This window comes from Pocillopora damicornis, chromosome 9 (genome assembly GCF_964200805.1).
Source record: "Pocillopora damicornis chromosome 9, jaPocDami1.2, whole genome shotgun sequence".
Classification (NCBI taxonomy): domain Eukaryota; kingdom Metazoa; phylum Cnidaria; class Anthozoa; order Scleractinia; family Pocilloporidae; genus Pocillopora; species Pocillopora damicornis.
This window is the reverse complement of record NC_142678.1, coordinates 8,955,025-8,976,930: the sequence shown is the minus strand read 5'-3', so window position 1 is coordinate 8,976,930 and position 21,906 is coordinate 8,955,025. Positions and strand designations below refer to the sequence as shown.

Here is a 21,906-nt window from a genome sequence, read left to right as displayed (position 1 = left end):
AATGGGTATCGTTACTCCCGGTCGAATGTGATTGGATTACCATCTTTACGTAATTTTGGACCAGATAAAACTGTTGTACATCCATCAGTTAGTTAGTTCTCCTAAGATGGCGGACATTATGAATAGCTCTTCCAAGCTGACTGGTATTGAAATGGAAAATCGGGGTCAGTCAGATCCGCCGGTAGGTAGTAACTAACGCGTAGAGACTTTCCACACGATTTGGTTCACCACTGCCCAAGGTAATAATTCTCAGTGACCTCGAAAATGTTTTAATTTTTTCGATCCTCTATTTTTTAGAATTACAATAAAGCTTACTTGCCGGTAGACGAGGAGGCGGGAAATGGACTTCACGAGGACGAAGAGGGTGAAGAATTTGATCCTTGGGCTTTGCCTGAACTCCAAGATCTTGGCCCTAAGTGGTCTGGTAAGTAGTAAAGCTTTTGTTGTTGTAATTTTTGATCTTTTCATGAAATTTATAGTATTTGTGAACCGATTTTCCCGTTCAACACTAATTCTGATTTTGGCGGGCCCACAGAACTTGATGGATGTGGCAAAGTGAAACGAGTGGCTTTGGCAGTTGGCAAGGTCATTCTTCTTCTTGGTCTTCTCTATGTATTTATCTGTTCACTGGACTTCCTCAGTAGTGCCTTCCGATTGCTTGGAGGAAAAGCGGCAGGCGAAGCATTTGCGTCTAATAAAATTTTGAGTAACCCCGTCGCTGGCTTGATGATCGGCATCTTGGCAACGGTTCTTGTCCAAAGTTCATCTACAACCACATCCATCGTTGTTTCAATGGTCGCTGCGCAGAGTAAGTTTGATTTGGTATTTTTAAAAGAAGCATTTAAAATAACACTCCTCAGTACAAGTTTGTGTTAAATATTTGTTGAATTCTTTATTTTTGCTAGCAATCAATCGTTTGGGAGTGAAAACTTGAACACTTCTCTCAGATTTCGTACAGTTTTTTAAAATTTTTCTTCACTTTCTTTGATGTTTTTCGGGTATTAATCGCAGGTTTAGTGAAAACTATTGAATACGTCAATAGTTGCCCCCATTGCCAGTGTTGAGGAACATTTGACACCTGTTGTAATGCACAATTTTGTTTCCGAACATGATTGATTAAATTTTTCATAGTTTTTACTTCACTTGGCAGCTCTTTAAGACTCTAATATTTCGTTGACGAAAAATTCGGTCTTCAGTAATTAAGTATATTGAAAGAGTATCTCGTCAAGTGACGAATTTCAGTGATGTTATTTGCGTAGTAAGTGCTCTTTATGTTGCCATGCCTCATCACCTATAGTTCTGAATACCGAGGTTTGTTAATTTGTGGAGGTTAATGTATGCAAGGGCCATATCAGACACGATTTTTTGTTATTGGTAAAACATTAAATTTAAAACTTCACGCTAATCAAAGGAGATTTGTATTAATTACTTAGGATGAAATTGTGATGTTTCTTGTCCATCATTCGCTCAGAAGTTGTATGGTGACTTGTTAAGGGGTAAATATTGGTCTTGAATGTGGTCTTTGACTGAGTGCAATTGTGTTATTTTAGCTAAATTTTGTTGACATAAACAGCCTTGCTAGATTTTTGAATTGAATTTTAGTAGATGTATAAGAGTATGTACATTTTTTCAGTTTTAGATGTTGAGCCTGCTATTCCAATTGTGATGGGTGCCAATATAGGAACATCAGTCACCAACACCATAGTTTCACTTGCACAAGCTGCTGAGCGTAATGAGTTTCGACGTGCCTTTGCTGGTGCGACAGTACATGATATATTTAACTGGCTGTCTGTGCTCATATTCCTGCCCTTGGAGGTTATCACGCATTTCCTACTTCATCTTACTGGTGAGATCATCGATGTACTTCCTTTGACTCAGAAGAAAGGAACCAACAAAAAGTTGCTGAAGAAATTGACAGAACCATTTACTAAGCTTATAATTCAGTTAGACAAAAAAATTATAGAGAATATTGCACTGGGAGATGAATCAGCAGAGTCAAAATCCCTTATCAAAGACTGTTCACCCAAGGAAGTAACAGAGGCTGTTAATAAAACCTTGAATGGGACTACTTATTTGGAAAATGTGACAACAATTGAACCTGCCTCATGCAAGTTTCTCTTCCATGGTACATCCCTGAGCGACACTGAGGTTGGCATCATAATCCTGGTTCTCTCCATTGGCCTGCTCTGTATCTGTCTTGTCAGTATTGTTAAGGTTCTTCACTCCATGCTTCGTGGTCAGATGGCAAAAATCATCAAGAAGACTGTCAATGCAGACTTCCCTGGACCATTCAAACATCTCACTGGCTACTTGGCAATTCTTGTTGGTGCTGGTCTTACTATGTTGGTACAGTCCAGTTCCATCTTTACGTCAGCCCTTACACCTCTCATAGGAGTTGGAGTTGTCACCATTGAACGAGCCTTCCCTCTTACCTTGGGTTCAAACATTGGAACAACTGCAACAGGTATTTTGGCTGCTTTGGCAAGTTCGTCAAATCTAGACAAGGCCCTTCAGATTGCCTTCTGCCATCTATTCTTCAATATTTCTGGTATCCTGGTGTGGTATCCTATCCCTTACCTGCGAAAAGTTCCCATTGGTTTTGCCAAGTCATTAGGAAACAAAACGGCTGACTACAGATGGTTTGCCATTGCATACCTGGTGTTTGGCTTTTTCCTTCTTCCAGCAGCTGTCTTTGGCTTGTCACTTGCTGGTTGGCAGATTCTCCTTGGTGTAGCTGCACCCCTCCTACTTCTCTTCCTGTTCATTGTCATTGTGAACATCTTTCAGAGGAAAGCTCCTGCCCATTTACCAGACGTTCTCCAAGACTGGGAATGGTTGCCAAAGTGGACACGATCACTAGAGCCTCATGACCGTGTTTTCTCCAAAGTTACTGAGCTGAGCAGAATGTGCCATTCAGACAGGACTAGGCAAGCATCCAACACAGAATCGCGTGTGTAGAAGAGACTGGTTTTTGTATTTATTTAGTCTGGAGCCTATGGTTAGATCAGTAGTTTTCAGAGTTATTCATTAGAAGATGAAAGCAGTTAAAACATGCTGATTTTTGTTTTTGATTATTTTATTTTTATTAACCCTTAGTGTCTTTGAATTATTTATTTTGTCTGAAAAATGCAATTAAAATGATCAAGTCTTTTTTTGTTTTGTGGCAGACATTCTCCAATTTCTGGAATGGGAGAAAGGAACTTTGTGCTAATATGTTACAATAGTAGCTCAATCATGTAGTTTTTCTTTGGAAGCTATTTGGCAAAATACCTAAAACATCTTTTCAGATGGCTAAAATTAAAAGAAATGAAAATTGCTCTACTATTTGGCATAGTGCAAACTTCCTAGTAATGTGAGTAATCTGTTTAGTGACTAAACTTTGTTCCCTGCTAAATGCAATATACGTTAATTAATGGTTCATGTAACTGATCTTAAAACTACTTTGTGGGTAGTGATATTTTCGTAATTCTTGCTTCCTGTTTTTCAGGTTATGTAAACCCCATTTACATCCTAAAAAAAAAAATACATTTAAGGATGAGTGTGCAGGAACTGTAGCTAAAAAACCACTTATCTTTATGATCAAGTTTAACGGTCATGTGGCAAGTCTGACTTCTGATGCATATGGGGTTTACATGTAGATACAGTAACATGCTATGTTAGATTTGTACATTGCTTTTAATGTTGAATAAAACACAGAGCTTGCTTTCATGCTAAGGTAAGTTTGGTATTTATAGTATCATAACTATTGTTAATTTAAAGGACATTGTATTAATGTTTGTTATGAGAATAAACAATTCAATGGGTTGAGTTAAATGAGTTATATATTTTTTATTTGCTCATTTCGGAGTAAACAAGCCCTTTGTCCCATAATATTATTTATAAGGAATGCAAGAGGAAAAGGTCATCTTGAAATTTGTCACCATGATATCTCTTTTTTTTCTCAGGAAGGTTTCATACATTTAAGTATGAGAGTAATAGCTCGGGTTATAACTGTATTATTTTGGCTGATCATCATTTGTTTCATTTTCCAGGTTCTTCAACATAACAGAAAGTAAGCTGGCCGAAAATTAAACCAATAAGAATAGTTCAAACAATGCCACAACTGGGCAATTTAGAAGAATTTTTTTGAAAATATAACCTCAGCCACTGAGGTGTATTAGTTATGAATAAGGAGTCGGCCTTTGAGTGAAATTTAAACTTTCACAAATTGGAACATGAATTCATTGCAAAAAAAAATGCAAAGTCTTGAGGTAGGCTTGTTGTCTTTTTCAATTTTCTTTCATTTTTTGTTGCAGTTTCTCTTTAATAAAAAAAATTGTTTCTTGATGGTTTGTCAACATTTTTGTCTGCATAAATGATATGAATCAGACCAAAACAGCAAATCACTTTGCAGACAGCAGGTGAATATACAAAGCCCATAAATTGTAGAAGTCTGAACTTTTCATGAATTTTTTCTCTCGACAATCAAATTTTGTTATGTCAACCATCAGCATTTGTGCAACAGTTCTGCTGCTAAATGACCATAACCTCATTTTATTTTTCCAAATTTGTCTCTGAAGATTGTGCTGAAGGTCATCTCAGAAATTATGTAAAGGCTTCTGATATTTCTTGGGTTTAACAACTGACCAAGGCAACATTCTCAGGGAAATGACAGCAGAGTCTGGTTTAGTGTTAACAGGCCTTAACGATGTGTTATGCCTCATTGAAACTGATCCATTTGTGACTGAAAGAATGATTGATAGCCATTCATTAAAAAGACAGCTGAGGCGAAAGATGTGCACAGTTGGGGTGAGATTGATGATTAACTGAATGCTGATGGTTTTCTTATAGCGTGTTTTGTTCCATTCGGTTGATTTTATTTGTTTCTTGGACCCCCCTAAAGGGCTTTGTTAAGTAAACCTGTTGCTGTTGCATTGTATGCTGCCTTGAACTGGTTCAACATTGTGATGGGAAAGTCGGAATTACCGTTTGTCTTAGGTGTTTGTTGCTAAGATGAAGTAGTGTATACATCGATTTAAGGATTGGCTTATTTTGATCTAGTAAGAGGAGTTTAAGAGAATGTGAAAAACTCCAGAATTTGAACGATCTTCAAAAATTAATATCACAAACACTCGCTGATTAACGTTATGTCACTTCCGGTGAAATTTTGTCTCATCCTAGCAATTAGCACAAAAAAATTAAAACTTCATTCCTTGGTACATCTGCATACTTGATTTCTTATCTAATCCTTTAACTCCCATGAGTGACCAAGACAATCTACTTGCAATATCCATACAATTTCAAGCGCACAAGTGATGGAAATAGAGAGTAGTGGCAATTAGGGGATTATCAGTTGATTCAGTAACAAATTCTCACAACTAACATCATGGGAATTGTGCAGCAGTCAGTAATGAGAATTACTAATGAGAACTTGGGAGTGAAAGGGTTAACTGGTGAGATCTTAGAGCCTACCCTACCCATAATTCTTAGTTGGCTGTTCTTGAGAATTGGGCGTTTGATTCCAGTTATGTCCCTTAATTAAGAATTTGATAGAGTGTTAAGACTTGGAAGTTTCAAACTGTCCCCTCTTGCAAGGGAGAGGGTCCTAGAGAGGGAAAACAATTTGCAATAACAGTCAGAATGCATTTGACAGGCAATTAAACTCGAACTGGGAAAATCCTTTCATTTTACCCTTTTATTTTTACATAAGTGCTTTCTTATATCTCATCATGCCTGAGTACCGCGTGAAGGTTCTATGACGTCACCTTCCCTCCCTCTCTCCCACATCTCGACATTCGGCAAAATAGAAAAGGTCAGAGCATATCAATCTGTACTTTCTTAACATCACTAACTGGTTAAACAGCCACTTTATTTCTCCTTTTCATGCTCTTTTAAATTAGATGTAGTCCGAAATGAGCGCTAGCTTTACTGTTTGCCCCTGAGGCAGTGATCAGTTTTATTTCCTGAGGATTCAGTGACAAAGATCTACAAAGATCGCCGTAGGATCTCTTTACCTTTGCCAGAAAGCTAAGTATCATAGAAAAATAATGAAATTCAGATTTTACCTGAGCTAAAAACTGATACATCTTGGTAAATTGTAGAATTAAGTTAAGTTTTGTTTACTGTTCTGCTTTCCTGTCCAACATGTCCTCCTCACCTAAATTATCTGATATCAATAATTGCTAATATGAACTAAATTATCAGATATGTATAATCTAAATGAAGTGTGTATCACTGGTACCTAGGAAGGTATGTCCGATAGAGGACTGGGTTTCACTCCTGTAAAACATGGCGGAATCCACGGAATCAAGTGAGTAATGACCCTTTTTGACGTTTTTCAGCAAAAGCGTTCCTTTTCCTCTTGAGTTGTACTATTTATTTTGAAAATGAAATTCATCTAGATCGTGGCAAAAAACAAAAAAAACGACCTACGCTTTTCGAGGTGCTGGAAACAGCTCGAAAAATACTGAGAAGAGATGACCACGGGCAACCCTCTCCTTCTGCATCAACTGGCACGGTTATGAGAACTCGAGCCCCGGCAGTGTACCATTTTTCGAAAGATTCACGTACAGGACGACGCAAGACTCACTGTCAATATCGCCCAAGAAGCAGCGCAGCAGCCAGCGAAAACGTACTTCAGCCGACAGACGTCGGACTCGCGAATGATACCGACGTTCTAGGTATTAACACTAGTATTAATCAATCCTAAATTAGCTTGAGTGATGTAGTACATGTATATCTTTAAGCTTAATTATTAAGATCGGGTGAAGATGTAAGCTTCTTTATTAACTCGATAATTAAGTTCTTCTGCGAGGGAGTTTTAATAAACCTTCTTCTTCTTCTTCTTCTTTTTCCTCTTCTCCTTCTTCTTCTTCTTCTTCTTCTTCTTCTTCTTCTTCTATAATGTATAATGTATAATAATAATAATAATAATAATATATTATTATTATTATTATTATAGTAATGATGATGATGATGATAATGATGATAATAATATTAATGACAATAATAATTGAGATTTATATAGCGCAAGTTCCATATACCCTCACAAATAGAAGAGAGCTGAGAAGGCTATAATTTTGTTCCTGCCAAAGCCAGTAAATTCTTTGATAATAATTTTAGTATCCTAAATTAATGCTGTTTTTAAAAGTGTACTCTTTAATTTAACTGTTTCATCATGTAAACCAAATAAACTACCGAATTTTGTTAAGTTTATCATATTGGAGGTGTAAAGATATACACATGGGTATAGAAAACAAGTTTGTTCTGGTCATTACAGCAAAATCTTAAAAAAGTTGCATTGCCACCCAATTTTTTAGACATTGATTCCTGTTCGGACAGCGGTGTGGATCCGCCATCATCCTCAGCTGAAACAAGTATGAATTTTTTTGTCATCTATTATTATTATTATTATTATTATTATTATTGTTGTTGTTGTTGTTGTTGTTATTATTATTATTATTATTATTATTACAAAGTTTCATCTGTTGCTAGTTCACTTTTATGTTTGCAATAGTTAATTTTGATTTCAAAATTACATTGATAAACATTTAGTGGATCTCAGTTTAAATGTAAAACAGCAAGTTGTAGTGGCTTTATAATAATGCATTAGATGAGAAAGGTATTTTGTAGCCTTGTTGCTTTTATTAGATATCTTTATCATTTATTGTCATCATCATCAGTCATCAATTATTATTCAACAGTTCAAAAACTATCCAGAGAGTTGGAAAACATAATCGTTGCATTGTTATTAATTTAAGGGGTAAGATTTTAATTCATTCATGTTTTTTAATACTAAGCATAGAAAACTCTGCTACAGTCATATCAAAACTATTATTTAAAGTATCATTTGTTGTTTATAAAATTATGCAGTTAATTGAGTGAGTGAACCACACAACTGAACAGGCTATGTAACACTTCATCGCATGTTAGCCTTACAAGAAATTCAAATACTTAGAAAATTGTCACATCAATTGTAGTAAATGTTGTTAAATATCACAAGGTACCTTTTGACATTTTGGCATTTGAGTCTTCTCCTCTCTTTTGAGGTAGGTTTGATATGAACCATGTCCTGTTAAGATGCCTTCAGTGCCAAAAAGACCTACCCACATCCAATCCAGTTGTTGTTACTCAGCTTGGATTTTGGCCTGGTAGTGTCAGCAACATGACCTATGTTTTTGATCCAGAGGTTTTTTTACACTGGGATCTGTTCCAGAAGGAAAGTCCTGGTTGTTCCAAGAGATCTTATCTTACATCTCTTGAACAGTTTTCTTTAAGAAAAGGAAGGGTATGTTTTTCCTACAATGCTGAGTACTAAATTATTAAAACCCCTTTTCTATGCATTAAGGCCCTATTTCCCTCTTAGGGAAAAGGAAATGATGATGATGATGATGATGATGATGATTCTATGAATTAACTGCATGAAGCAGATATCATATTATATAATTATATTCGTGGTTATAGTCAACTACCTCTTAACAGACGCCTCTATAGGATGGACACATTTCATAGACGGACACCTTCTGTTTGTCCCGTACTGTAACTAAACGCCTTATAAGACAGACACCTCTCCAAGACGGACAACCTCCACTTTAAAAACCCTCAATGGACACTTGTGTAATATAGTTTTATGTGAATAATACCTCAAAACAGAAATGTACGTACTGAATATGAAAAGAAATCACTATTTAGAGAAGCAAATTTTTTGTCACGTAACTAAATATGTCAAGAAGAATTAGTCAGGGCGTTGACAATTTCAAACATTCGCACAAAAGCAATGAATTTTCCAATAATATTGTGTTCCAGTTTGTAGTTTTTAGGACTTAAAACACACTAAATACAGTTGTGTATTCATTGTGCATCAGCATCTTCAGTTAAGCTTTATTATCTCAGAATTGCTGGTCTCATGTTACCTCTATAAGTTTATTCTTTTTATTTAAAAAAACTTGATGTATAGTTACTGTAAGGCAAACTAAATTTCCCTGAATGTTCCCTCTCTTACTTGTTACCATGTTCATGGACAAAATTTTCATCTCAGCCTGGCCCTTTGTTGTTAAAGTCATTGAAATTTCTTGCAAATTATCCTGCAAGTGCAAGTCATTTTCGCTTACCAATGATATATATTTTATTTCATGTCTTTTAGGTTGGAACCATCAACAGTAATTCCTTTTCATGTGCTTTTAAGGAGTGGAAATATTGCCAGTCAGCATGATCTCGACACCAAAATAACGATTATCATTATTTCTAAATTGGCCCTGAAATAACAAATAGCATAATTTCAGTGCATGTGTGAGACCTTCGGGCTCGAAGCTTGGGAACTAGTATCCAGGGAAAGATAAAATGGCGGCGAAGGAAATCTCAGTAGTTTAATATTTTAGCGTGAAAAGGCTTGGGTGTTGTGATCTGGTTCTCAAGTAAAAAAAAACTCACGGTCTGCAATGGCCCTACCACCTTTTGAACAACAAGAAAACATTGAAACGGTGGTAAAAAGCAGCAAGTTTCAGCTTAGTCAAAATGTTTTTTAGAAGTATGCAAGCTGGCTATAGTAATAGAAGGTAGAGACCAAACCTTGTCCAGACTAGACGCCTAACAAATGTTCTGTGTGGACAGCCAAATCCCTGGTTAATGGCACATTTTGACTAGGCTATTTGTTATTTAGCTACTAAGTAATCTTATTATTAAAGATTACTGCATTCCTTTTTAATGATTTGCTGCCAATTGTATGCTGTATATAGCTTATGATTTGTGTGATTTTCAAGAGTAAATTAGAAATACCTGAAGATGGTAATGATGTACTAGATAACGTACTTGATGCAAAGCAATTTTGGCACAAAGTGTATGCCTTGTCCTCAGGTGATTTTAACATGCTAATAAGATTTGTTATTCAAATAATATACATCAGCTGGAATGGGAATATTGAAAGAAAAATAATAATATTTAACCATAAAAAGTTTTGGTTTTATGTCCAAATTAAGGACTTAGTTGAAGATCACTGCACTGATCAGGCCTCGAAGGCCAAAAAAGTGCTGTCTGCTGTTAGTTTAATTTTTGTCATTTATATTGATTTATTTCATTTATCAATGTTTCTTTGAGTTATAATTCATTGACCTCTTTCAATAGTGCAGGTTTGCTCATGTAACCTAATCCCACATGTATGTATGTACAATCTCAGTTGAAATTTTGAGTGGCAGGCAAGCTGGCAATAGTAATAGGCAGCAGAAGCCAAATCTTGTCCTGAATAGAAGTCTGACATGTGTGAAATTGGCAGCTATTTCATTGTAGGTGGCCAAATTTTTGGCTGCAGCACATTTTGACCTGGCTGATTGTGTGTGTTATGTATGTGTTCTTCTTTTTAGGTGTTAAACAGGTCAAAGTACCGAAAAAAACCTCTGTGATAACTTGGTAGTCTAAGATGTAAAAATTTTTAATAATAAGGTAAAGCTTGATCATTCTTAAGAGTTTGCATCTGTTCTAAAAGTTTTGGGGAGAGTTAGGGGGGCATTATTTATACAAATGTATTTAAAAAGTAGCAAAAAAATAAAAAGAACTAGGGCAAAATCCCAATTTGCTTTAAAAGTTTATTTTATTAAGAGCATAATTCTGGATATAGCTTGGGATTTGTGTGATTTTCACAAATTGTTGGGTTGTTATGTAAACTTAATTTACAGGAACCTTGTCAATTTTCAGCTTCAAGAACAAGTACATAATTGCAGGAAGAGCTTGAAGCTTGAAAAATTGACTGATGAAACTGGAACAGATGTCATGAGATTTGTACAATAGGTTGGCCTGGGAGGGACCAAGAATTAAAGAATTCATTGATTCTCTTACACCTTTTGTCTGCATAGTGTGCTTCTGTAGAGCTTAGTTATTGCTGTAGAAAACTTTTTTGGAGGGCCCTTGAGATCACTCACTTTTGAGCTAGTTGCCCCTAGGGAAGAGGATATATGTACTTATTATCTTCCTTGGGGGGGGGGGGGTGAAGGGTTAAAGACACTGATTCTTCTTCAGTAGCCACAAGTACCCCTGCATATGGAAATTTTGAACACTATTAAAGGGCTAGTACCCTCATTTCACACTTGAATTTCTAATTTAGTGTAAGTTATGAAAAATAATGAATGTAAATTCATCTTGGTTGTACAGGTTATATCCAGCAGTCCTTAAAAAAAAATAAAAAGGTATTTTTCTGAATTAAAAAAAAAAGTGTTCTTGCTTCAAAGTGCATGATATGTCATTCAATTAATGCTCTAGCAGAGTTTTTGTTTGAAATGCCAAAATCAACTTCACGAGTAAGGACAAAAAAAAAAGGCAATAAGAAAATGTTCTGTATCCTTTATGTCAATTTGGGCTGAAAAACACGTTTTTGTTCCTTTTGCAAAAATTAGCTTATTTCACGACCAAAAACGATGCAAACAAGTTTAAACGTTATGTTTTCAGCAAAACAGCGATAGAATCTGCGAAAAAACAATGGAGACAAGCTAACACACAGTGTTCTCAGTAAAATTTGGGCAAAAAAACCTTAAAAACCAAAAAAAAAAAAATGCACTGACGTACCCATTTTTGGCCAATATAACTGCCAAAACACTGAAAACTAGCTTGAAAGTACATGTTTTTCACAAGATCGCGACGAAATCTGTCTAAAAACTCCAAAATACGGCAGAAATGTACGATTTTTGCAAAATTTTTCGCTAAAGTTGACAAAAACACTCAATTCGACTGAAAAACACGTTTGTTTATTTTTGCAAAAATAAGCTTATTTCAGTTTTAAAAACGCTGCAAAACAGCTAAAACACAATGTTCTCAGCAAAATAGTGCAAGAGTCTGTGGGAAAACACAAAAACCAAGCTTAAACCCAATGTAAATTGATAAAAAGGCCCGAATTGCGCATTTTGGCAGTTATTTTGGCAAAAAATGGTATATTTTGATTTCAAGCAAACTTTCAAGTAGTTGTAAAAGTTTAGAGCCAAACACAATACCAAAAAAAAAATTGGATGTTTTCAGAAAAAATTGTAACCCTCAGCCTAATCATAATCGCACCCTACCCAAGCCCTAACTCTAACTCTAGCTGTGAGCTATCCTAACCCTAACCCTAACCCTAGCCCCGGGTTTGGGTTAGGGCCAGGGTTAAGAACGGAACTTTTCACTCCAGTCAAAATGATGCAACTGGTTAACATGGTCCAACCAGCCAAAACAAGATAAAATGGTTTAAACGGTGAAAAGATTTTAATTACGTGACATGGTCCAATTGGAAGAAACGATCTCACTTAGTAAAATAGTGCAACTGGTTAACATGATCCAACTTGTTAAAATGATGCCAATATCTAAAATGAACAAACTGGTTTAAATGATCCAACCAGTTGAAATGGTCTAACTGGATAATGCATGTGTAACCAGTGAAATTGGTTCAAATAACTCAAGTAATCAACCTGGTAAGAATGGTAATATTAGTTAAAAAGATCCAGCATATTACAGTGGTTCAACTGGTAAAAATAATCATCCAACTACTAAAAGTTATTGAACCCCAATCAAAATTAATCCAACCGCTTCAAATAATCCAACTGGTAAAAATTCTTCAAGTTGTTATTTAAATGAAAAAGGTGACAAAATCTCCTTGAAAATATTTATGAAGAGACTTACACCCTTACCCTAAACTCTAACCTTACCCCCAAACCCTAACCCCAAACCTTCACCCTGGCCCTAACCTCAACCGCAGACCCTCTAACCCTAACACTAAGCCCAAACCCTTACCCTTACCCTAACCCTAACCCTAATCCCAAACCCTAGCCCCACACCATAACCCTAAAACCTAACCCTAAACCCTAACCTATAGCCCTTAACCTAGACCTAACCCTAACCCTAACCCTAACCCTAACCCTAACCCTAACCCTAACCTCAACCTTCTCTATCTATCCTGTAAGTGTACCAGTCGGCCTATCCTTTGTTTTTCAGTAAACTTTCAAGTAGTTACTGAAATTTACAAACGCAATACCAAAAACCCTGCAATTGAATGCTTGTAGAAAAATATTAACGCCAACCCTAAGCATAGCCTCACCCTAGCCTTAACCCTAATTCTGACACTAAACCCCGCTAACCCTAAGCATAATTTACCCTAGCCCTAACCCTGATTGTAACACTAAACCCCTCTGACCCGAAGCAACCCAAACTCTAACCCTAACCAGGTAATGGGCTCCTGCCCTAACCCTATCCTCAACCCTGAATTAAACCCTTTACCATAGCTTAGGATTGGTTTGGGGTTTGGGTTAGGTTTAGGATAGCACAGAGTTAGAGTGAGCACAGGACGAAATAGCATGATTCCATAATTCGGAAAAATGAAACTCTATGTTTCCACGTCATTCACTTCTTCCTTGGACCTGTTATGTTTCCGTTATGATTCCTGAATGGAAATATGACGACACATTTCTGTTGCAATTCTGTCAACGGAATATTATCGTCGCCTGTTTCCGTTACGTTTTCTTGTACGGATTCAAACTTTTACCGTCAAGTAAAACATATATATATAAAGTGCTGTATAGTTCTTACACCACGTTACCATGAAGACGTGATCGTTCGAGGACAACAAAGGCAAATTGGCGTGCATTAGGTGTTTACGTTCGTAGGAATCATAAGAAGTCCTAGAAGCTTCGATGTTTTACACTGAGCTATGTGCATGTTAATTTTGGAACTGTTTCGAAACCTTACAAAATTGAATCTTTTAAACTTACTCTGTGCTTAGATTTTTAAGCAGCTGGATCATTCGAGCCAGTTTAGTCACTCAAACCAGCAATACAATACTAGGCTAACTGGATAGTTTTAGGGTTAGGGTTAGGATTTACAAGTAGGCACACGCAGTTGTGTGGATATTGTGGTACATGGAGTTTAGTGGAGTGTAGATTTTAGCAGTATTTGCCAGTGTTGACATAGTTATAAAATTATGGTTCCAAAGTGCGTGTCACTGTTGAGAACCCAAGAAAATCATGAGAAAGTCGCCGATGGATTAGCCATAAAAATAAGCCCAACTCTGAGTCAATGCCAAACCACAAGAAAGTTGTGAAACTCGCGCCAATGTAAAAAAAAAAAAAACAACTGAGGTTCGAAGTATAGGTCGATGCTAACATCCTATGGAAATCATGGGAAAGTCGAGGAGATTGTTCATGGTACCAACCAATGCCACTTTCCCATAAAAATCAAGAAAGCTGTGGAAACTAGCCAACATATGCTAGAATGACAATCTTTAATAAAATTCATATCTAATAAGAATGTGTGAAATGGCCAATATCGCTCTTGGATGAGATACTGGTTTGCCGTGTTTTGGCAGTTATTTTGGCGAATATGGTTAAAATCAAATCTGTGTAAAAACAGTAAAATCAACGAATTATTGAGGTTCGTCAACATAGGGAGGGTCCTCTTAGTCTAGAGAAAAACTTCTGCCCACGGCTAAAGGCGTTAAATTAATAAATTGATATATCTGGGCGGCATATCAAACAGCAACACTAAACTTCTCCTTTCTCACAGCTTTTTCCCCTTTAACATCTTTGTTCATTCCATTTTTTTTTTAAAGTAAAAACTCGTTTTGGAGGCATAAAGGTCCCTAAAGCAACGTTTCAAGATTTTATGGCGATCTTGTGAAAAACATGTAGTTCCAGCTAGTTTCGAGGGTTTTGGCAGCTATTTACACAAAAAGTGGGTAAAATCAGCCCAATTTCTTGTGTTTCTGACGGTTTTTACGCGTTTTTTCCCCAAATTTTTACTGAGAACACTGCGGTTTAGCTGGAATGAGTGTTTTCACATGGATTGTATCCCTATTTTGTTAAAGACATCGTGCTTTTGAATGTAAAATAGGCTGATTTTTGCCAAAAAAATAAGTGTTTTTCAGGTCGAATTGAGCGCTTTTGTCATTTTTTGCGTAAATTTTGGCAAAAACTCGTGCGTTCTGCCGGATTTTGTTGTTTTTAGATAGATTTCATTGCAATTTTACGAAATACATGTAGTTTCAGCTAGTTTGCAGCGTTTTGGGCTTGAGGCCGGCAAGAGTGATGGTAGACACTCTTAGCAGAGATAATTGTGCTAGCAGATATTAAGATTTCACCTGTAAAGACAATAAATTAATTGAACACAAGAAAAAGGAAACTTGATAAAAAAAATTAGAATAATGGCGGGGAGAAAAGAGGGCTGCACTAAAGATTATGTACATGTGTTCTTGAAACTGAAAATTAACAAGGTTCCTAACAATTTTTGAAAATCACACAAATGCCAAGCTATATCCAGGGTTTTCTATTAATAAAATCAACTCTTAAAACAAATTGGGATTTTACCTTAGTCCTTTTTTTTTACTTTTTATGTACATTATTTATGTAAAAATAATGCTCCCCTGACTCTCCCCCAAATTTCCAGATCAAATGGAAACTCTTAAGAATGATCAAGCTTTACCTTATTATTTAAAATTTTTACATCTTGAATTATCAAGTTATCACAGAAGATTTCTTGGTACTTTAACCTGTTTAACACCCTAAAAGAAGTGCACATATATACTACACACAATCAGCCCAGTCAAAATGTGCCACAGCCGACAATTTGGCTGCCTGCCACAATATAGCTGCCACTACCTTCACACTTTTCACACTTCCATTCAAGACAAGGTTCAGCCTCTGCTGCCTATTACTATCACCAGCTTGCCTTCCACTCAAAAACATTTCGACTGAGCTCATACATACATACATATGTGGGAGATTAGGTTACATGAGTGAACCTGCACTATTGAAAGAGAACAATGAATTACAATTCAAAGAAACATTGATTAATAAAATAAATCACTAAAAAATGACAAAAATCAAACTAACAGCAGACAGTACTCTTTCAGCCTTCTGGACCTGAGCAGTGCAGTGATCTTCAATTAAGTGCTTAATTTGGACATAAAACCAGAACTTGGTATAGCTAAATATTATTATTTTTCTTTTAATATTCCCACTCCAGCTGATGTGTATTATTTGAATTACAAGTCTTATTAGCATGCAAAATCACCTACGGACAAGGCACACACTTTGCACCAAAATAGCTTTGCATCAAGCACATTATCTAGTACATCATTACCATCTTCAGGTATTTCTAATTTACTTGTGAAAATCACACAAATCATTAACTATATACAGCATACAATCAGCAGCAAATTATTAGAAAGGAATGCAGTAAATTTTAATAAGAATATTACCAAGTAGTTAAATAACAAATAGCCCAGTAAAAATGTGCCCGTTGCTGGGAATTTGGTTCTCAATAAAATTAGCTAAAATAGCCAATCTTGAGTTTTACTGCTCACTCAAAATGGGCTGGCAGCTTACAATTTGGCCGCCTACAATGAAGTACCTTCCGCTAACTTCACACTTTTCAGACTGCTTTTCAGGAAGAGGTTTGGCCTCTGCTGCCTATAATTACTACAGCCAGCTTGTCTACTACTCAAAAACATTTTGACTGGGCTGTGTAAGTCTTACTAGCATATAAAAAGCACCTTCAGGTAGATTACAGCAAAGCAGACTTTTTACCAAATGCTCTGCATTAAGTACATCGTTACCCTCTTCAAGTATTTCTAGTTTACTTGTGAAAATCCCACAAATCACAAGGTATATTACATTATACATTCCAGTTGACAAAGCAATCAAGGGTAATTTTTTCATAATGGATGCAATGATCTTCAGTATCAAGATTATTTGGTACCTAAATAGTAAAATGTTCGAGAGAAGAAATAATCATAAACATTTTTTCTTTCTAATCAGCATCGACTTCCAAAAGTAATGGATAATGACCACCTAAAACAAAGAAGAAATAAATCAAATTTGTGATTTCACAGGGCTTCAATACGAAACAAGTATGCATATCTTTTATTTCCCTACCACTTACAAGTAGCAGGAATGGCTGAAATGGCCTTCACGTGAACACAACAGAATCCTATGCGTGTATAACCATGTAGAACTATTTATTCAGTATCGAAATTACATCCCAAATGTCATGATATTTGACTGAAACTCAGCTTACCCATCTTTCGTTTAGACTTCGAAACTTGCTGCTTTTTACCACCGTTTCAATGTTTTCTTGTTGTTCAAAAGGTGGTAGGGCCATTGCAGACCGTGAGTTTTTTTTTACTTGAGAACCAGATCACAACACCCAAGCCTTTTCACGCTAAAATATTAAACTACTGAGATTTCCTTCGCCGCCATTTTATCTTTCCCTGGATACTAGTTCCCAAGCTTCGAGCCCGAAGGTCTCACACATGCACTGAAATTATGCTATTTGTTATTTCAGGGCCAATTTAGAAATAATGATAATCGTTATTTTGGTGTCGAGATCATGCTGACTGGCAATATTTCCACTCCTTAAAAGCACATGAAAAGGAATTACTGTTGATGGTTCCAACCTAAAAGACATGAAATAAAATATATATTATTGGTAAGCGAAAATGACTTGCACTTGCAGGATAATTTGCAAGAAATTTCAATGACTTTAACAACAAAGGGCCAGGTTGAGATGAAAATTTTGTCCACGAACATGGTAACAAGTAAGAGAGGGAACATTCAGGGAAATTTAGTTTGCCTAACAGTAACTATACATCAAGTTTTTTTAAATAAAAAGAATAAACTTATAGAGGTAACATGAGACCAGCAATTCTGAGATAATAAAGCTTAACTGAAGATGCTGATGCACAATGAATACACAACTGTATTTAGTGTGTTTTAAGTCCTAAAAACTACAAACTGGAACACAATATTATTGGAAAATTCATTGCTTTTGTGCGAATGTTTGAAATTGTCAACGCCCTGACTAATTCTTCTTGACATATTTAGTTACGTGACAAAAAATTTGCTTCTCTAAATAGTGATTTCTTTTCATATTCAGTACGTACATTTCTGTTTTGAGGTATTATTCACATAAAACTATATTTCACAAGTGTCCATTGAGGGTTTTTAAAGTGGAGGTTGTCCGTCTTGGAGAGGTGTCTGTCTTATAAGGCGTTTAGTTACAGTACGGGACAAACAGAAGGTGTCCGTCTATGAAATGTGTCCATCCTATAGAGGCGTCTGTTAAGAGGTAGTTGACTATAACCACGAATATAATTATATAATATGATATCTGCTTCATGCAGTTAATTCATAGAATCATCATCATCATCATCATCATCATCATCATTTCCTTTTCCCTAAGAGGGAAATAGAGCCTTAATGCATAGAAAAGGGGTTTTAATAATTTAGTACTCAGCATTGTAGGAAAAACATACCCTTCCTTTTCTTAAAGAAAACTGTTCAAGAGATGTAAGATAAGATCTCTTGGAACAACCAGGACTTTCCTTCTGGAACAGATCCCAGTGTAAAAAAACCACTGGATCAAAAACATAGGTCATGTTGCTGACACTACCAGGCCAAAATCCAAGCTGAGTAACAACAACTGGATTGGATGTGGGTAGGTCTTTTTGGCACTGAAGGCATCTAAACAGGACATGAATGAAGGGGTAAGTTTCTAAAGAAACTGTGGTGCTGCGTCGGTGGGAGAGTATAGAAGGTAATTTAGTGTTAACAACTGGGTTGAAAACGTAAATTAGCCACCGTAAAGAGTAAAAAAGCTGACGTTTCGAGCGTTAGCCCTTCGTCGTCTGACGAAGGGCTAACGCTCGAAACGTCAGCTTTTTTACTCTTTACGGTGGCTAATTTACGTTTTCAACCCAGTTGTTAACACTAAATTACCTTCTAAACAGGACATGGTTCATATCAAACCTACCTAAAAAGAGAGGAGAAGACTCAAATGCCAAAATGTCAAAAGGTACCTTGTGATATTTAACAACATTTACTACAATTGATGTGACAATTTTCTAAGTATTTGAATTTCTTGTAAGGCTAACATGTGATGAAGTGTTACATAGCCTGTTCAGTTGTGTGGTTCACTCACTCAATTAACTGCATAATTTTATAAACAACAAATGATACTTTAAATAATAGTTTTGATATGACTGTAGTAGAGTTTTCTATGCTTAGTATTAAAAAACATGAATGAATTAAAATCTTACCCCTTAAATCAATAACAATGCAACGATTGTTTTCCAACTCTTTGGATAGTTTTTGAACTGTTGAATAATAATTGATGACTGATGATGATGACAATAAATGATAAAGATATCTAATAAAAGCAACAAGGCTACAAAATACCTTTCTCATCTAATGCATTATTATAAAGCCACTACAACTTGCTGTTTTACATTTAAACTGAGATCCACTAAATGTTTATCAATGTAATTTTGAAATCAAAATTAACTATTGCAAACATAAAAGTGAACTAGCAACAGATGAAACTTTGTAATAATAATAATAATAATAACAACAACAACAACAACAACAACAACAACAATAATAATAATAATAATAGATGACAAAAAAATTCATACTTGTTTCAGCTGAGGATGATGGCGGATCCACACCGCTGTCCAAACAGGAATCAATGTCTAAAAAATTGGGTGGCAATGCAACTTTTTTAAGATTTTGCTGTAATGACCAGAACAAACTTGTTTTCTCTACCCATGTGTATATCTTTACACCTCCAATATGATAAACTTAACAAAATTTGGTAGTTTATTTGGTTTACATGATGAAACAGTTAAATTAAAGAATACACTTTTAAAAACAGCATTAATTTAGGATACTAAAATTATTATCAAAGAATTTACTGGCTTTGGCAGGAACAAAATTATAGCCTTCTCAGCTCTCTTCTATTTGTGAGGGTATATGGAACTTGCGCTATATAAATCTCAATTATTATTGTCATTAATATTATTATCATCATTATCATCATCATATCATTACTATAATAATAATAATAATTATTATTATTATTATACATTATTATAGAAGAAGAAGAAGAAGAAGAAGAAGAAGAAGAAGAAGAAGAAGAAGAAGAGGAAAAAGAAGAAGAAGAAGAAGGTTTATTAAAACTCCCTCGCAGAAGAACTTAATTATCGAGTTAATAAAGAATAGAGACTCAATCCCATATAAAGTCCGAGTAAATCCTTAATATGTAAACATTAAAAAGAATCTAAAGGAATACACGTGTCCAAGAAGCTTACATCTTCACCCGATCTTGATAATTAAGCTTAAAGATATACATGTACTACATCGCTCAAGCTAATTTAGGATTGATTAATACGAGTGTTTATACCTAGAACGTCGGTATCATTCGCGAGTCCGACGTCTGTCAGCTGAAGTACGTTTTTGCTGGCTGCTGCGCTGCTTTTTGGGCGATATTGGCAGTGAGTCTTGCGTCGTCCTGTACGTGAATCTTTCGAAAAATGGTACACTGCCGGGGCTCGAGGTCTTATAACCGTGCCAGTTGATGCAGAAGGAGAGGGTTGCCCGTGGTCATCTCTTCTCAGTATTTTTCGAGCTGTTTCCAGCACCTCTAAAAGCGTAGGTCGCTTTTTTCGTTTTTTGCCACGATCTAGATGAATTTCATTTTCAAAATAAATAGTACAACTCAAGAGGAAAAGGAACGCTTTTGCTGAAAAACGTCAAAAAGGGTCATTACTCACTTGATTCCGTGGATTCCGCCATGTTTTACAGGAATGAAACCCAGTCCTCTATCGGACATACCTTCCTAGGTACCAGTGCTACACACTTCATTTAGATTATACATATCTGATAATTTAGTTCATATTAGCAATTATTGATATCAGATAATTTAGGTGAGGAGGACATGTTGACCAGTGATACACACTTCATTTAGATTATACATATCTGATAATTTAGTTCATATTAGCAATTATTGATATCAGATAATTTAGGTGAGGAGGACATGTTGAAATAACTGTCTGACGCTGTTTTTATATCAGGTGCTTTGGAAATCAGCCAAGTGATGAACACAAGCGCTTATTTGTTAGATTTAACCGCTTTTATTTCTTCTACTTTTACCGTCATTTAGCAGCTAATTTACCTTTTCAGTTTGGTTGCATGTAACCACAGTGCTAAACTAATTTGTGACCGCCTTACTCATAAGCCTCTGTGAAATAAAGAAGCGGCTGTTCACAAGTTCTTAAATTCGCATAGATGTTAACAGCAAATTTAACAGCGCTAATTCATAACTCACCTAGAAATACCGTACTTATTTGACTCTCAGCAAATCGGAGAAGCGTCAATGCGGCGTATACTTTTAATGCAAGTGGCAGAAGCGGAGTAGCCTGCGTAACAGTAACGTTTCCATTTCAAGTGCACGCAATTTTCTCAGTACATTGTACAAACTTAACAGTTCAAAAGTGTTTTGTTGCGACCTGTACGGTTTTTTCTCCTTTCGTCAACTGAAAATACTGTGTTAAATGTTTAAGGATAAGTATTGTATTTAAAAATAAAACAAACGTTAAGTTTAAGCTAGTTAGCGACGTTTATCTTGCGCGTGTACGCCATCTCTCAAATATACACACGACAAAATCACACGTCCCTCTTGTTTGTTGTTTGCTATGAGAAAAAAATATATTTCCAGGGGGTATAGGGGGTGGTACAAAATTCTTTGGAAATTCCAGAGGGGTGGGGGGGCTACCACTGCTACCCCAAAATGGAAAATCCGAAGGGGTGGGGGGGTCCTATATGAAATTCCCTCCGTGGTGGGGGTATGGATATTTTCTGGAAATACACATTGCAGGTTTTTGTTTAGTTCTTGTTTTGTTTTTTGATGTGTTGTGTTTTTTTTTTCTTTTTTTTTTTGTTACTGGGTGAAATTAAAGATTTGCGGCAGTGAATTTCACCAGTTTTATTTCCTGGGAAAACCTCAGAATTATTCTTTTCTGCAGAATTGTTCATTTAATGTTTACATAGGATAATTGAATTAAATTAATCAGCCAATGAATTTTAGTTGTTCCTACAGCTCATGTTTCATATCGGATCGTAAACAATCGTCGTGTTAACGTAGAACAAG

The 21,906-nt window shown here is 35.9% G+C and overlaps 3 protein-coding genes across 8 annotated transcripts; 2 read left to right on the top strand and 1 right to left on the bottom strand.

Moving 5' to 3' along the window:
* The first annotated feature begins 94 nt into the window (after positions 1–94).
* On the top strand, positions 95–3,813 carry LOC113680849 (sodium-dependent phosphate transport protein 2B). The gene is made up of 4 exons (XM_027197899.2): positions 95–181; positions 298–424; positions 536–808; positions 1,634–3,813. The coding sequence occupies exons 1-4, from the start codon at positions 107–109 to the stop codon at positions 2,956–2,958; spliced, it is 1,800 nt and encodes a 599-aa protein (XP_027053700.2). The 5' UTR covers positions 95–106; the 3' UTR covers positions 2,959–3,813.
* A 2,303-nt stretch (positions 3,814–6,116) lies between these two features.
* LOC149039986 (uncharacterized) lies at positions 6,117–10,805 on the top strand. Of its 2 annotated transcripts, XM_089181995.1 has the most exons (5): positions 6,117–6,289; positions 6,381–6,659; positions 7,299–7,355; positions 8,028–8,266; positions 9,122–10,805. In XM_089181995.1, exons 1-5 carry the CDS (start codon positions 6,268–6,270, stop codon positions 9,188–9,190), a joined length of 666 nt encoding a protein of 221 aa, XP_089038121.1. In that variant the 5' UTR covers positions 6,117–6,267; the 3' UTR covers positions 9,191–10,805. The 2 variants fall into 2 exon arrangements, with proteins under 2 accessions (XP_089038121.1, XP_089038122.1); XM_089181996.1 differs by lacking the exon at positions 7,299–7,355.
* On the bottom strand, positions 6,667–20,704 carry LOC149039985 (uncharacterized). Of its 5 annotated transcripts, XR_016179655.1 has the most exons (5): positions 20,531–20,704; positions 20,161–20,439; positions 19,394–19,450; positions 16,999–17,377; positions 15,382–16,772 (listed from the first exon to the last, which is right to left on the bottom strand). XR_016179655.1 is itself a non-coding variant. In XM_089181998.1 (4 exons), the coding sequence occupies exons 1-4, from the start codon at positions 20,550–20,552 to the stop codon at positions 6,777–6,779; spliced, it is 444 nt and encodes a 147-aa protein (XP_089038124.1). In that variant the 5' UTR covers positions 20,553–20,704; the 3' UTR covers positions 6,667–6,776. The 5 variants fall into 5 exon arrangements, 3 of the variants coding, with proteins under 3 accessions (XP_089038124.1, XP_089038125.1, XP_089038123.1); XM_089181998.1 differs by lacking the exons at positions 15,382–16,772; positions 16,999–17,377 and adding an exon at positions 6,667–6,862; XM_089181999.1 differs by having other exon boundaries at positions 15,382–17,377.
* Between the last annotated feature and the right edge of the window lie 1,202 nt (positions 20,705–21,906).

What these genes read in the sequence shown, in the direction of transcription:
- LOC149039986 (XM_089181995.1), top strand. Translation starts at nt 6,268, where the DNA reads ATGGCGGAATCCACGGAATCAA. An exon ending in GAATGATACCGACGTTCTAG is followed by an intron (nt 6,660 to 7,298) that starts GTATTAACACTA and finishes CCAATTTTTTAG; the next exon opens with ACATTGATTCCTGTTCGGAC. An exon ending in TTTCTTTAAGAAAAGGAAGG is followed by an intron (nt 8,267 to 9,121) that starts GTATGTTTTTCC and finishes CATGTCTTTTAG; the next exon opens with GTTGGAACCATCAACAGTAA.
- LOC113680849 (XM_027197899.2), top strand. Translation starts at nt 107, where the DNA reads ATGGCGGACATTATGAATAGCTCTTCCAAGCTGACTGGTATTGAAATG. An exon ending in GGGGTCAGTCAGATCCGCCG is followed by an intron (nt 182 to 297) that starts GTAGGTAGTAAC and finishes TCTATTTTTTAG; the next exon opens with AATTACAATAAAGCTTACTT. An exon ending in TTCAATGGTCGCTGCGCAGA is followed by an intron (nt 809 to 1,633) that starts GTAAGTTTGATT and finishes ACATTTTTTCAG; the next exon opens with TTTTAGATGTTGAGCCTGCT.
- LOC149039985 (XM_089181997.1), bottom strand. Translation starts at nt 20,552, where the DNA reads ATGGCGGAATCCACGGAATCAA. An exon ending in GGCGGAATCCACGGAATCAA is followed by an intron (nt 20,440 to 20,530) that starts GTGAGTAATGAC and finishes AAATTCATCTAG; the next exon opens with ATCGTGGCAAAAAACGAAAA. An exon ending in ATCATCCTCAGCTGAAACAA is followed by an intron (nt 19,076 to 19,393) that starts GTATGAATTTTT and finishes ATTATTCAACAG; the next exon opens with TTCAAAAACTATCCAAAGAG.